Consider the following 13,916-nt stretch of genomic DNA (forward strand, 5'->3'; position numbering starts at 1 on the left):
GTTAATGTCATATCTATTTGGTAGCGATAGTTTAGCAACACCAAATTACACTGAAAAAACTGCCTTAAAGAAATTGTAGAATTTTTATGATTTTATTATTCTTGGTTTAAGGACCTACCTTTTCTGAAGTAACGAAAAATATTTGACAAAATGTCGAGTTCCACAACAAAGTTAAAAGAATTGATCCTAAAGTTTTGTTGGATCACCCAATATTGGTCAAAGCTCACTCTACTATCGATAGTAACAGTAGTATTTAAATATCGATAGAACTGTGGGTGGCATGCCAGGTACACCTCTCACCTCATCCCTCGCCCACACACTTCACTCGTGGTACACATAACACAAAAATAAAGCTCAATTAGCTATCACAAAATTTTAATGTGTACGGCAGTTAGCTCGTCAATTGTTAGTACATTATACAGGGAAAATGTACTGTTACGTCGACAAGTGCTGTCACCGATCCTACCCCGCACAATTCAATGGCTTCAATCAAAAATCCGTTGCGTTTCCGGAACAGCCGTTACAAAGGAGGCAAATCCAAATTCGACGCCAACAACTGAGGCTGATTTTCAATATATTTATGAGTCGACTAAGAAAAAGTTTCAATGTAAGAAAAGTACACTATTCCAAAACGGGTCAAAAAATCATTACCATTCAGATTGGAACAGTTTAATTGTATTTTTCCCTAGGACTCTATTCTCAAAAAATCTTTTTTATCTTAATAATCTAAAGGATTTATTTGAGAATAGCACTTCATAAAATTCTTGCAGAGAATGTGAATCCACAAACTCATATTCCAATATGCTTCTTTTTAGCTAAAAAATTGCCCGTTAATGTAGATCCGCACGCTGTATTTGCATGCAATGAGCTGGATTTATCCGAGGTGGTCGTATACGGCTTTGACTATGACTATACATTGGCCTGCTATAAACCAATACTGGAGGAGTTGCTATATAACCTGGCAAGGGAAATGCTAGTTAAACGGTTTCATTATCCGGAGGACATTTTGGGGTTGGAATATGAGCCTAATTTCGCTGTACGTGGACTTCATTACGATGTCGAGAAGGGCCTTTTGGTGAAATTGGACTCGTTTTTGCAGTTGCAATTGGGATCAGTCTACAGGGGGCGGACAAAAGTGGAGGCGGATGAAGTATTGCATCTCTATCATAATCGCTTGTTGCCCATCGCCTATGTGGAGGGTCCCAATAACAGCTACAGGGTATGCAAAAATGAATTATGTTTGGAGCAATAGATAATCGTTTCTTCCAATTTAGCACAACACCAATTCTAAAATGGTTCAACTGGCCGATCTATTTTCCGTACCAGAAATGTGCCTACTCTGCAATGTTATCGAATATTTTGAACGAAATCGCATCGACTACAATCCGGAGATTGTTTTCCATGACACAAGAACTGCAATGGGTTCTTGTCATCCGATTATGCATGGAAAAGTAATGCATGATACAGAAAAATATATTGAACGTAATCCCAAGCTGGTCAAATATTTAGAGAAACTACAGCAGGCGGGAAAGAATCTCTTTTTGGTCACCAACAGTCCATTCTCCTTTGTGTAAGTTTAGAGCCAGATATTTTTTAATACGATTTTTAAAGAGTTTCTTTTATATTCAACAGGAACTGTGGCATGTCCTGGCTGGTGGGTCCACATTGGCGTGACTTCTTTGATGTGGTCATTGTGCAGGCCAGAAAGCCAAAGTTTTTTACAGATGAATCACGGCCCATTCGGTTATTCGATGAGAAAACTCAATCGCATCTATGGGATCGAGTTTTTAAACTAGAAAAGGGAAAAATCTATTATGAGGTAGCTTCTAAAATTACTCATATACATATCTATGTATATATACAATCTTGTCAATATGTTAATATTTCGTAAATTTCAGGGTTCAGTACGTCAATTACAGGAGCTTAAAGGGTGGCGGGGACATTCTGTTCTATATTTTGGTGATCATCCATATAGTGATCTAGCTGATGTGACATTAAAGCACAGTTGGCGTACGGGAGCCATCATAAGTGAATTGGCGGTATGCATTTAAAGTTATAGTACACAAAAAAATAAACACTAAAAAGAAACTTCTTTGTCTTAACAGCATGAAATCAAAACTCTAAACCGCGAGGACTTTAAAATGAGCGCCAATTGGTTACAAATGTTGACTCAATTGATTGAAGAAACCCAGGACAATGAAAGCGAAGGAGCTCAAATATGTCTGAGTAGGTGGATGGAGGAGAGGGATCAGCTAAGGTAAGCCAACACCTATAAGTAAATTAATGTATTTTGTATTAATTGCTTATCTTTTTTGTCGTTTCAGAAACAAGACCAAAAACGTGTTCAATGAACAATTTGGTAGTGTTTTTCGCACGTATCACAATCCCACGTATTTCTCTCGACGACTCTTCCGCTTTGCCGATATTTATACTAGTGACATAACAAATTTGTTCAAATTTTCCACCTCGCATACCTTCTATCCACGTCGTGGTGTAATGCCACATGAATATGCCTCCCACTTTATTTAAAGTGGTTGAGCCGAATGTGTGGAGAGGGTGAGAGAGAGTGAAGCTTTTTTTTTAGTTTGTAGTTTTAAAAAAAAAGTGCCAGTTGCTCGAAATTAGTGAATTTATTAAAAATATATCTCGTATATTAATGTTATTTAAATTGTTGTTGTTGCTCAATAAAATCGTTGTAGTAATTTATGAAAATATTACGAGTCTCTCGGTCTAAATTTTCTAAAAGTTTTTTCATAGTTTCCAACTCTTCTATACTTAATTTACATTTTTTCAAGGCCATTAAATCCCATAGGTAAGTCATTTTGCCCAAATATGTTAAAGAATGTCTACCTTTTTGTTGTGAAATGCCAAGTAATTGTTGTCGTATAATTTTCTCCAGATTTGCAAAATCCTCAGTGTTCAACGAGTGTCCATCTAAGGGGAAATAAGTAAACTGGTAAACTTCCATACAATGTATGATGCCTTAGAATTATAAACAATACCTTCGCGGGCCTTAAAGCAGGCCTCAATAAGCTCTCCAGCCATATTCAGTTTGAGGCTGTTATGATTCAATAAACAATTATTAAGTTGATAAAACGATTTGTACAGCAATTGTCTCGAGGATTTGTCATGGATGTTGTCTAAAAGCTGGAAAAATTGTTGATACCAGGGAAAGACCTGTTGTACCTTACAGTGCATACAATCTATGGCCACATCCAAATCAGATTCCATCCACCAATTTAAATTTGTAGGAACAAACCATTTGCCACAACTTTCGCACTTATATTGATGGTAATTCAGCTAAGATCAGCTTAGTTAATGAAAAATGATTTTACAAAATATTAAAAATATTCAACTTACATATGCCTCATCGTAGTCTGATTTTACACATTTCGAGCAACGACATTGAAATTTGTAAACATCTTGCAGATGCTCCGCACGCTCTTGTCTTAAGCTGTTTCTGTAATCCTGCGTATAACAATTGAAGATCTCATCGCCCGCTTTGATGTTTTTACTGGCATAAACGATAATTTGGCGACCATCGAATTTGGTCCTTATGGAGGGATCACATGCATGATTACATAAACTCAAATAGGGCAGATTCATTGCAGTTGTCAGCTTTAATTGGCTCAATTTGTGAAGACAACCCAATTTTAGTCGCCAGGTTGATTGCCAAATGTTTGGCTCTAATAGAGGCAAATCCTGGCTAAAGCTAAGAGCATATCCCAAATGTCCATTTACTAGTAGCTGACCAGCATGTCGCAAAATAAGAGCCGATACAATTATTTTGGAATCTTGTCTGGTGTTGGGAGGAAATTGCTCGAAAAATTTCGTATGCCTCTCTAAATAAACCTGAAGTAAGTTGGCACTCAAGGCATAATATATAAGCTCATTCGGTGAAACTTTATTCAGGTGGCTAATCATGCCGAGACTCGTTGCATATTGAGGACTTATGACGTCAATTTTATTGTAGCCTTTTTGGTTTAACTTCATCAATTGCGACCATGTCTGAAAAATGTTTGAGTCTTGTGTAAAGTGGCTTAATATTTCCGTTAGGTAAGCGAGTACCAAACGGATAGCCAAATGAGAGACCCCGAGCATCTGCAGGAGATTAAGCCTGTAGGCTGCACATTCGTATTGATGTATATACAAATGACTTTGTCGGCATGCTCGCGAACAGTAGATTACTCTGTGATGGCAATGCGCACATGATATGGGAGCACACATAAAGCTGGTGGCACATTGATGGCAAATGATGTTATCCTCGATGGGCACAAAGGCTGCGGCCGTTTCCTGGAAAATAACTTCATGTGGAGCAATGTTTTTCTTGGCAATCATATAGCGATTATCACAGTTGGAATCTATAATGCTATCAATCAGATAAGTCTTAAAAGTGGTGGATCTCCGTGTTCCACTTACATTTCTTCTTTGTCCTCATGCTGGCTCTCCTCTTTTTGATTCTGTTTGTTTTCAGTGACTTTTGACTCCTGTAAATCTATTAATATCTCTTCCAGTTCCAGCAATTGCCTTATATAGCCATCATTTAAATCTTTTTCTCTTAAAAATTCAATGTGACGTTCCAAATCCTCCATCTTTTTTAATTTAGCTGCACAATATGCTTGCCTTATGACAATTTTGTGTTGCAATTTCGGGTTATAACCAAATTCCAAAGCATGGCAACAATCGTCATAGGCCCCTTGGTAATAGCCAAATTCCTGGAGCGCCATGCCCCTATTGGCAAATGCAAGGCAGAGCTCATCATAGTTGCTTTCTGCTTTAAAAATTGCTTTGGTGTAAAGTCGACTGGCCTCGAGTAAACGATTCTGATTTGACGTTGTTTTATATATGCGATTACCCTCCTCTCTAAGAAGGCGCGCCTCTTCTTTACAGGATTGTTGATCCCGTCGTTTGTTTTGCTCTTCCTTTTCCAGATGAGCCAACAATTGTTGGGTTAGTTGTTGCAAATGTTGCTTCTTGCCAGGCTCATGTAAAAGTTTAATGGTTTCTAATTCATTCTCATAAGGACCCTTGAAATCCACCAGCTGCTCTTGCACAGAAAATACTTTAGCTAGTTGCTCCATTTAAAGGAAAACTTAAACACTGAGAGAAAGATTATTTTCGTTAATTAGCTGTGCCGGTAGTTCTGTGCCCTTGTCGATACCGATAAAATAAGTTATCGATAACAACACATTTTTAATAGTTTTGCGCCATTTTTAATACACATATTCAAATGTGATTAATGGCCATTTGTCTATAATTTGGTTATAACATGGGGACCCACATGTATTAAATTACCATTTCTCATGAATTTCGATGAATTTCTTGCTTAGCGATTTGCCTATAAATTCAAGTGCTGAACCGGCTTCAATTTAAATAAAATTTGCTAGCCGAAGAGATAAGATCGGCATCAAAAAAATACATAAACAATAAGAAGACTACTAAGCAGACCAAGTAATTGTTTTATTGTGCATATTTTGTTGGGCAAACAAAGTGATAGTGCGAAATTGAATAAACAGAACACTACAGCCTGGTGTCAAGAAGAAAAAGTCATATTTAAATTACCTAATTACTGGACACGAAGAAGACAATTGAGTAAGTAAACTATTTAAGAATTTGTTAAAACTTATTGCGAAATAGATTTTTAAGGGGGGAGACATAGATATAGATGAATGCATCACAATGTCAACGACAATGTGTCAAAAATATGTATTAGACAATAAGGGGAAAACACGTTCCGAATGTTTTTTAATTTATTTTATTCATTAAGATGCGTGAGCGAATTTGTTTTCATTCTTCAGTTCAAACAAGGGTCAAAAAGCATGTGTTTGTTATTATTATTATTTGTTTTTGCCTTTTTTTTTTTTTTTTTTTGGCAATAATCCATGTTTCATTATCACAGAACACAAAAATATTCCACTGGAAAATAAGATTTTACCAGAATTATGATTTCTATTTTTCTTGTTTTGTCATTCTTCATAACATCTTGGACTAGAATCTAGAAAAAAAAATAACCAATTATTTATACCTTTGAACTGATTGATAAGAAAAAAAAATCACTTTGAAACCGACTCAAACTGGTTTTGCCATCTATAATCACAGATTGTCTGTGGACCATACGCTTCTATATGTTGCCTAGATTGCCAGACAGATTCGACCTTAAACCCATGATAAGGAGCAGGCTTCGATGTTCATTATACCAGTTGTCTTAAACCGGATTAAAGCGGTTAGGCCACATTCGAGATTTTAGTGTTTTCTTCTTTTCAATTAAGTAAAAATTACAAATTACAGATCAAAAATTATGTCAATGGTTAACCTTTAATCCTAAATTGTTATCAAAACTCCATACTGGTGGTTGTCATCTCTTCGTCAATGTCATTGTTTTTCTCCTCATTTTGGCCTCTGGCTTCCGTTGTTTTGCGCACACTGACGGCAATAATTGAATCGGACTTTCGATTTTTAGCCATACGTTGTTGACGATTCTCTTCCCATTCCTTACGATGCATTTTCTTACGATGGGCATGCATATTCGCATTTGAGTTGAAGGTCTGGGTGCAATGGGGGCAAGTGTACAGCACTTCACCCGTATGAGTGGTCATGTGTTCCTAAACGAAAGAAAATAAAGAGCATTAATCGTCAATTGATTTAAAGGGACATAGGATCTACATACCTTTAGTTCGTTGGGTCTCTTGAAGGCTTTTTCGCACATGGGACACTGATGATTTCTGGCCGTCTTATGAGTATACTTAATATGATGCTGATGGGATTGTAAGCTAGGTGAGATTTTCAAACAATATTCACATTGCATGGGTTGTAGATTCTCCTCCGTGTGCATCATTTTAATGTGACGAGCCAAACCGTATTTATTGGTCAATATGGAGTCACAGAGGTCACATTTGATCACCTTTTGGGGAGCACCGGCATGCTCCTCCATATGACGGGCTAATGCTTCGCGACCTCGTATAGATTTGCCACAGATTTCGCACATTTTGCAATAGAGATTCAGGTGGACAAGTTTAACATGCTGCTGCATGGTATAACGATTGGGAAAGGTCTTGCCGCAAGTGGGGCACTCATCGTGCCATAGATCCTTGGGAATGTGCGTGAGCTTGTGGCGATCACACACTTTAAGGCTGTAGAAACTTTTTAAGCATACATCGCATTGATATAGACGACCTCTCTCCTTGACCTCATGCATACGCATATGTAACTCTAGGCTGCGTCTTTGACCCATTACCCGGTTGCAGATGTGGCACTTGAAAAGTTCTGGATTCTGATGATGCTGCAAATGATCAACTAGAACACCTCGCTTGTAGAATTTTCGGTTACAGCACATGGCAAATCCGCGTTGCTTATGCTCCTGCCTCATATGAACTAAAAGCTCGGAAAATCCTTCTTGTGGTTTGCTGCAAATACTGCACTGAACTTTGTAATGTTCACGCAGATATTCGTTAAATTCTCGCGACTTTTGTATGATGGTTACTCCCGTGGCTGTCATGGGCCTCTTGGCTACTCGTCCACGCACTGAGCCACGCGGTCGTCCACGCTTCTTTTTGGCAACTTTTTTGACTTGTTGCTTTTTGGATTTTGGCTTTTGCTTTAGCTTTAAATCCTCCACCTCCTCCTCCTGCTCTTCCTCCTCGGACTCTGTATTATTGTAGGCGTCATCGTGCTCAAACTCTTCTTCGTTGTCGTGCTCATCGACATCATCCGCCGTTTCATCATCATCATCCTCTTCGTCTTCTAGTACATCGGCCATGGTTAAATCGGCCTCGGGATATTCAATTTTAATCTCATTTAAATTGATCTGCTCCAATACAGCCTTAAGCTCCTCTTCATTGGCTTTGACCTCAATGGCCGAGGCTTTGCGAGGACGACCACGTCTGCGGGTTTTCACTGCCTCCGCCACGCTTTCCCTGGGTTTCTCCTTTTCCCTCTCAGGTTGTTCGCATTTTACCATTGCCGCCTTCGCCTGCAAAACTTTGTGGGCTTGCTCCACTTTTTCATAAAAATTATGAAATAGCAATAATTGCTCCCAGCAAGGGCCACACACAAATGAATCCTCCGAAGCATCATTGTCCATCTGGAAAAACATGGACAACTAAATGAGCAATTTGTTGTTATAATTTTCACAGCGCAATTGTTTACCTTGAGCCAAAAATGCTTTTCAATTATTTCTTTTAGTCGCATCATTTTGGCCTCATCTGAACCCAAGTCAATGTGCCCAATGCTGTCATCCGCCTTCTCTTGTGTGCACAAATAGCACAATTTGTTCATATTTCAGCAAAAAAAATAAAGAAATTTGGTAAATTTATCACTCGATTTTGTTGCCATTCAATTAGAGATGGACCTATTCTACGCTTGGGGTGACCAAAGAATTTTTTGCCACATTCCGTTATAATCGTAATATCGAAAGCGTTAGAGATGGTAAAAAAAACAAACAACGAATCAGCTGATTGGCTTGTGGACTTTAGCAGATCCACCGCCGTCCACTGACTTTGAATTAATTTAAACGATTTAATTTAATTTGTTAATAAAATGATGTTGACTATTGAGCAACAAAACAAATGATTTGAGGATTGAGTAAATGTCATTCTGTGTCTAGCCTTCGCATAGGCAAAGAATGAGTAAGCAAAATGTCTTAAGTTCCATTGTTTTTTTGTTTTTATTGTTTATATTGCCCCAACCTGGCCACAGATAAGGCGGCTGCTAATCAAAGTAAATATTATTAGCCTCTACTATATTTACCCCTTTATTGTTGTTATATTTTTCAGTTAATTACGACAAGGTCTATCTAGAAAACCATTGAAATCTGATTGGGTCTACGAGCATGGACGGTCAGGTTAATCGGGTGCCCGATGGTGGGTTTGGGTGGGTCATAGTCGCCGCTGTCGCCATCATAAATGTAAGTAGCGAAAAATACCACAGAATCTAGACTCTAGACAATAATAATGATATTGTTTTAAATTACAGATGACCAATCAATCCATATTGTCGGTGTTTGGTCAACTTTTTGGTGGTGAACTTCGTCGGATGAATGAGGACACATTCACAGCGGCTTTAATAACCAATCTTAATAGCTTGGCGTTGAACTTTTCCGGTCTGTTTATTGGTCCAGCCATCAAGAGTTTCAAGCCTCGCAATGTGGCAATCTGCGGATGCCTTTTTGTCTCCTTGGGCCTTCTTATATGCTCCATGGCTACAGAGAGTTGGCATTTCATAGTGGGCTATAGTTTCTTCGTTGGCTTCGGCTTGGGTCTCATATCACCCTCCACTTTTATGTCCATTAATTCATACTTTAGCAGCAAGCGTGGACGTGCCGTGGGAGTATCATTAGCTGGAGCCGGAGTGGGTCAGGTCTTTATGCCACATGTTGTGCGCTATTTTCTGGATAACTATGATTTTCAAGTAGCCGTGTTGGCCATGGCTATGGTTTCGTTGACCGGGGTAAGTGAAAAGAAGAGGATTCTTATTGAGTATCATTAATCGGTGATTTTCGGTTTTGTTTTTAGATCTTTGGTGCCATGTTCTTGAAACCTTTAAATCCTCCGCTTCAGCATAACAACCGTAAGCATATACGCCTGCTGTCCGAGAAAGATGTAGAAAAATGCCAAGTGATTCCACAGGCTGAGACTGTGCATCAACCATCTGAAGAATCGCTTACCAAGAAAATGCTATCCCGTTTGGTGCAAGCTCTGGACTTGGAATTGCTTAAAGATTTCGTCTTTTGGAGCATTATAGTCGGCATGGCCCTAGTCTATACTGCAACTATAAATTTCACTATGATCTTCCCGAATTTCTTAAGGCATTCTGTTGATCTGAATAGCCAACTGGTTGCCACCTGCATGTCTGTTGTGGCCTTTGCGGATATCATCTGTCGACTTCTCTTGCCTTGTTTGACCGATTACCTTAGGATACCCTACCGTGTGGTATTCCTGTTAGGCACACTGGGCCTATTTGTAGCGCGCATGTTCTTAGCGGAGACCAAAGATCTAAGGGTCATTATTGCCATGTCTGTACTAACCGGAATGATGAAATCTGCCACTGTCATCAATAACAACCTAACCATTTCATCGCATTGTCGATCGGAAAAATTGGCAGGAGGTTTGGGGCTCAGTATGATGTCCAAAGGATTGATTGTCATCACAGTTGGCCAACTACTGGGCTGGATTCGTGACTACTTCGATTCGTATGTGATGTGTTTGTATGCCCAGAGTGTGATACTATTCCTGGTGGTGATTATGTGGGCTCCGGAGATTTACTATCGGTATCGCAGGCAAAAGAGAACCACAACCAAATCCATAGAGACAACTATTGAGGCGGGCGTGGAAGAGGTTGCCAAGCTCAATTCTTAAAATGAAGCTATAAGGAACAGAAAAAATCAGATTGATTCGAATGGTGGTCGGGGGAGAGGGGATTTATATGTCAAAGATGTGATAGTGAAATGGAATCTCATGTGGATAGCTCTTAATTTCTCTCACATATGCCAATTCATAAATCTAAAAGTCAATTATATTGTATAACTTTTGATCATCCAACCAATTGAAATAGGGCATCCACATTGGACTTTTGAATTCAAGTTGAGATTCAATTCATTGTATGTTAAATGTAAACTTGTGTGCTATGATTAGAAATGGATATTTTAGTATAACCAATAGTATTTAAGTCCATACTCGACTATTTATATACCCATCTGCATCTATATACATATTAGTATTCCCATCATAAATTACTCGTAAATTAGCTTTTGTACTGCTCAAAAAGATTAAAATAAATATACCAAAAAACAAATTACATTCACAATATGCCGAATTTCTATATATTTTGTTTTAATGAAAAAGACAGTTTAGAACTTTTCATGATCTCAGATTTTACGTAGCGGAAATAAAGCTTTCACTTCGCTCGGAGATTTCGGGCAGACCCGTCTCGGTATTGAAGAATAAACGACGCTCGATTCCATCTGCTGTGATGATGCCAATGCGTACAACACCGCCAGAGCTACCATCGTGGTAAATGGCATGTTGCACAGCTGCAATATACACGAATTAGTGTTCAGTACTTTAGAGGATTACTGCCGGCTTACCTTTTTTAACGAACTCAACGCACTCCTCCTTCTGCATGCCCTCGCGGTAGTGTTCACGAACGAAACCATAAATGAATGAGGAACCCGAACCGCCAATCGTGCAGGCTTCGCGTGTCAACATACCACCCAGTGGAATGCTGTAGACCTGACCTCCACGCTGTGCATCCCAGCCAGCAACGATGATGCCGGCCAACAGGGAATCACGATAGTTGTAGCAAAAGTTACGGAACTCAGAGGCAGCCTCCCAAACTTGGGCATCTTTGTTGGTCTGAATTTCATGATAGTTAAGCGAATAGGCGACAATATCTGCAATGGCCTGAGTGTCGGCTGCGGATCCACTGCGACAGCAATAGATATTGTCCGTAATGCGTGTTAGTTTGTCTGTGACACGGTTAGCCACATAAGCTCCAGAGCTGGTACGGGAGTCGGCTCCAATAACCACACCGCCATCAAACTCCACAGCCATAATTGTGGTCTGGAATAGGTATCAAGAAGTGGGTAAAGGTATAGTTATTTCTGCGTGGAACCTTGTATCTTGTACTTACTCCAGTGCTGACGGGTTTGTCGGTTACATTAAAGTCTTCCATTTTGGCTTATAATTTTTACAAGATGAAATTTATTGCAAACTTTATTAACAACACGAAAAGCCGAACGAAATGACTGGCTTGTTTTGCGTAAGTGTTGACAATTGGTAAAATTCAGGGTTGCAGCATGCAGTGTTGCTCAACTTGTTAAAACGTGTGGCTCCATCTACCACTGTGCACTGTGGCTCCATCTATCACTATGTTAATTTTGTGCAGCCCTAAATTTTTTCAAAACAAAAACAGCTGTGCGGACATAACATAGTAAAAAAAAAAAACACAATTGTTAAACAACAAGGTATAGAAACAAAACACAAATCTCTGATAATGCTAAATGCGATATTAATAGTCATTCACATTCGTAGCTCTTAACCCACAATACACATACACACAAAGATACACACAGAGAGTGGGTACTCGTAAAAGATAAATATATTTAGAGCGATAAGAGAAATCAAAACCAAAAGGTGCCAACAACAATATGCTGTCTTACATCAAGCGAAAACTCTCTGAATCGGACAGCATTGGTGGAAACAACGCCGTCGCTGTCAGTAGTAACCCAACATCGGCCGCAGAGATAGTGCGGAAAACGAGCCAAATGTCTTTGGATAATGAAGCTATTGCGTATGGCGAGGATGCATTACTCCATGAGCTAGGCTACAGGAACGCCACTGACCTACAGGAGACTATCTATGGTAGCTAACCAATTGAAATGGATTATTTATAACCAATTATGTAATAACTTGTTGATTTCATTTCCGAAGATCTCCTGCGTACAATTCGTGATCCCGAGAAACCCTGCACTCTAGAGGACTTGAATGTTATCTATGAGGATGGCATTTTTGTTCTGCCACCCACGCGGTCCAATGTGTCTGTTGTGGGTTTTTTATCTTTGCTTTTATCTATAGTATTTAAACATATATAACTAATATACACTTTTTATTTTTAGGTGCGCATCGAATTCAATCCCACAGTGCCCCATTGCTCCCTGGCGACCTTAATAGGCCTGTGCATAAGGGTTAAAGTGGAACGTGGCCTACCGCATAATATTAAACTGGATATTTACATAAAAAAAGGAGCACATCAGACGGAAGAAGAAAGTAAGTTCCCAAACTTTATCTTCCGCATAGAAACTTCACTGAAACTCCCTTTTAATATAGTTAACAAGCAAATCAATGACAAGGAGCGCATTGCAGCAGCCATGGAGAATCCAAATCTACGAGATTTGGTTGAGAATTGCATTAAGGATGAGGAGTAATCATTTCATCATCTTGGTCCATCTTTTGTATATAGAGTCTTTTATTTTCTTAAGGGATTAGAATAAGTGTTAAATTGCCTCTTTGACTGGAATAAGTATAACTTTTGTGTAGCATTAAAAAAAAAAAAAAAAAAAGCAAACTCTTTTAATTGATCTACATCTAAGGCTTATCAAGACGATTGATTTGGTGAAATTCCCCATATGGTTATTTGGCTGATAAGGCCAAACAGCTCAGACACACCAGCCATATCACAATTTGAATGGTATTTGACCTATCGACAAGTCCGGACCGTGTGCAATGTGTGTTAGCCATCACGCCTCTCGAATGAATGAATTTCTTTTTCAAAAATGGGCGGCAGCCATCATTCTTTCCTACTTCTTTCGTAAATAGATTATGACGTTGAAATATTACTTATCAAATTTATAAACAAAATGAAACAACAAAAGCAAATGTGAGCTGTTTACTTAAGAGAGTTGTGATAGTGTATAAAAAAAGAGAACATTTTTATTATCAACAAGTTTTTCTAGACCTTTTCTTACCTTTAAGAAGCCGCTTTTAAGAGCGAGGCAGAGAGACCATCCAGTTCAAAAATTTCTATTGATAGGTCAAACTTCTCTGTTCTTTAATTCTTTAACCTATCCACTTTGGGATCCATTTCAGTTTGTGTTGTCCTCATGTCCTCAATTAGCAAGCTACGGAGTATAACTTTTTATTTAAGATTTTATTATCTAATTGAAGTCTAGTTTAAAGATTCGTCGATCGGACCATACAAAATATATAAGGGGGATATTCCTTATCCCAAACAAAAATATTTGGAAAACGAAACATGTTCAAGAAAACTTTTTGAAGAAATTTACAATTTTAAAAGTATTTATTTCTGCAGCAATTCCAGATCAATTTCATATCCAGAATTGTTAAAGCGGCTTCTTCCGTGCATAGCTCATTCATCCACAGAGACCTTAACATCCCATCATTTAAGAGCAAGATCCGGAAGTA

The 13,916-nt window shown here is 38.7% G+C and overlaps 6 protein-coding genes across 8 annotated transcripts; 3 read left to right on the forward strand and 3 right to left on the reverse strand.

The window, feature by feature from the left end:
- The first annotated feature begins 182 nt into the window (after window positions 1-182).
- On the forward strand, window positions 183-2,712 carry Nt5c (5' nucleotidase C). Its single transcript, XM_068292041.1, has 7 exons — window positions 183-607; window positions 816-1,219; window positions 1,275-1,570; window positions 1,633-1,819; window positions 1,899-2,039; window positions 2,106-2,257; window positions 2,325-2,712. Exons 1-7 carry the CDS (start codon window positions 379-381, stop codon window positions 2,527-2,529), a joined length of 1,614 nt encoding a protein of 537 aa, XP_068148142.1. The 5' UTR covers window positions 183-378; the 3' UTR covers window positions 2,530-2,712.
- Window positions 2,612-5,151, reverse strand: Smyd4-1 (SET and MYND domain containing, class 4, member 1). The gene is made up of 4 exons (XM_068292039.1): window positions 4,420-5,151; window positions 3,361-4,369; window positions 3,003-3,300; window positions 2,612-2,934 (listed from the first exon to the last, which is right to left on the reverse strand). Exons 1-4 carry the CDS (start codon window positions 5,079-5,081, stop codon window positions 2,660-2,662), a joined length of 2,244 nt encoding a protein of 747 aa, XP_068148140.1. The 5' UTR covers window positions 5,082-5,151; the 3' UTR covers window positions 2,612-2,659.
- A 249-nt stretch (window positions 5,152-5,400) lies between these two features.
- LOC137578318 (uncharacterized) lies at window positions 5,401-10,800 on the forward strand. Of its 3 annotated transcripts, none has more exons than XM_068292043.1 (4): window positions 5,401-5,592; window positions 8,772-8,902; window positions 8,971-9,444; window positions 9,510-10,800. In XM_068292043.1, exons 2-4 carry the CDS (start codon window positions 8,828-8,830, stop codon window positions 10,350-10,352), a joined length of 1,392 nt encoding a protein of 463 aa, XP_068148144.1. In that variant the 5' UTR covers window positions 5,401-5,592; window positions 8,772-8,827; the 3' UTR covers window positions 10,353-10,800. The 3 variants fall into 3 exon arrangements, with proteins under 3 accessions (XP_068148144.1, XP_068148145.1, XP_068148143.1); XM_068292044.1 differs by lacking the exon at window positions 5,401-5,592 and adding an exon at window positions 8,452-8,715; XM_068292042.1 differs by lacking the exon at window positions 5,401-5,592 and adding an exon at window positions 8,452-8,624.
- LOC137578316 (transcription factor grauzone) lies at window positions 6,188-8,414 on the reverse strand. Its single transcript, XM_068292040.1, has 3 exons — window positions 8,146-8,414; window positions 6,668-8,080; window positions 6,188-6,602 (listed from the first exon to the last, which is right to left on the reverse strand). The coding sequence occupies exons 1-3, from the start codon at window positions 8,272-8,274 to the stop codon at window positions 6,333-6,335; spliced, it is 1,812 nt and encodes a 603-aa protein (XP_068148141.1). The 5' UTR covers window positions 8,275-8,414; the 3' UTR covers window positions 6,188-6,332.
- Prosbeta1 (proteasome beta1 subunit) lies at window positions 10,789-11,784 on the reverse strand. The gene is made up of 3 exons (XM_068292045.1): window positions 11,626-11,784; window positions 11,081-11,555; window positions 10,789-11,026 (listed from the first exon to the last, which is right to left on the reverse strand). The coding sequence occupies exons 1-3, from the start codon at window positions 11,665-11,667 to the stop codon at window positions 10,869-10,871; spliced, it is 675 nt and encodes a 224-aa protein (XP_068148146.1). The 5' UTR covers window positions 11,668-11,784; the 3' UTR covers window positions 10,789-10,868.
- Window positions 11,785-11,807: 23 nt separating this feature from the next.
- Window positions 11,808-13,046, forward strand: galla-1 (cytosolic iron-sulfur assembly component galla-1). Its single transcript, XM_068292046.1, has 5 exons — window positions 11,808-11,959; window positions 12,027-12,356; window positions 12,426-12,538; window positions 12,611-12,761; window positions 12,822-13,046. Exons 2-5 carry the CDS (start codon window positions 12,143-12,145, stop codon window positions 12,917-12,919), a joined length of 576 nt encoding a protein of 191 aa, XP_068148147.1. The 5' UTR covers window positions 11,808-11,959; window positions 12,027-12,142; the 3' UTR covers window positions 12,920-13,046.
- The last annotated feature ends 870 nt before the right edge of the window (window positions 13,047-13,916 follow it).

The sequence above is a fragment of the Drosophila tropicalis genome, unplaced genomic scaffold (genome assembly GCF_018151085.1).
Source record: "Drosophila tropicalis isolate 14030-0801.00 unplaced genomic scaffold, ASM1815108v1 contig_593, whole genome shotgun sequence".
NCBI lineage: Eukaryota > Metazoa > Arthropoda > Insecta > Diptera > Drosophilidae > Drosophila > Drosophila tropicalis.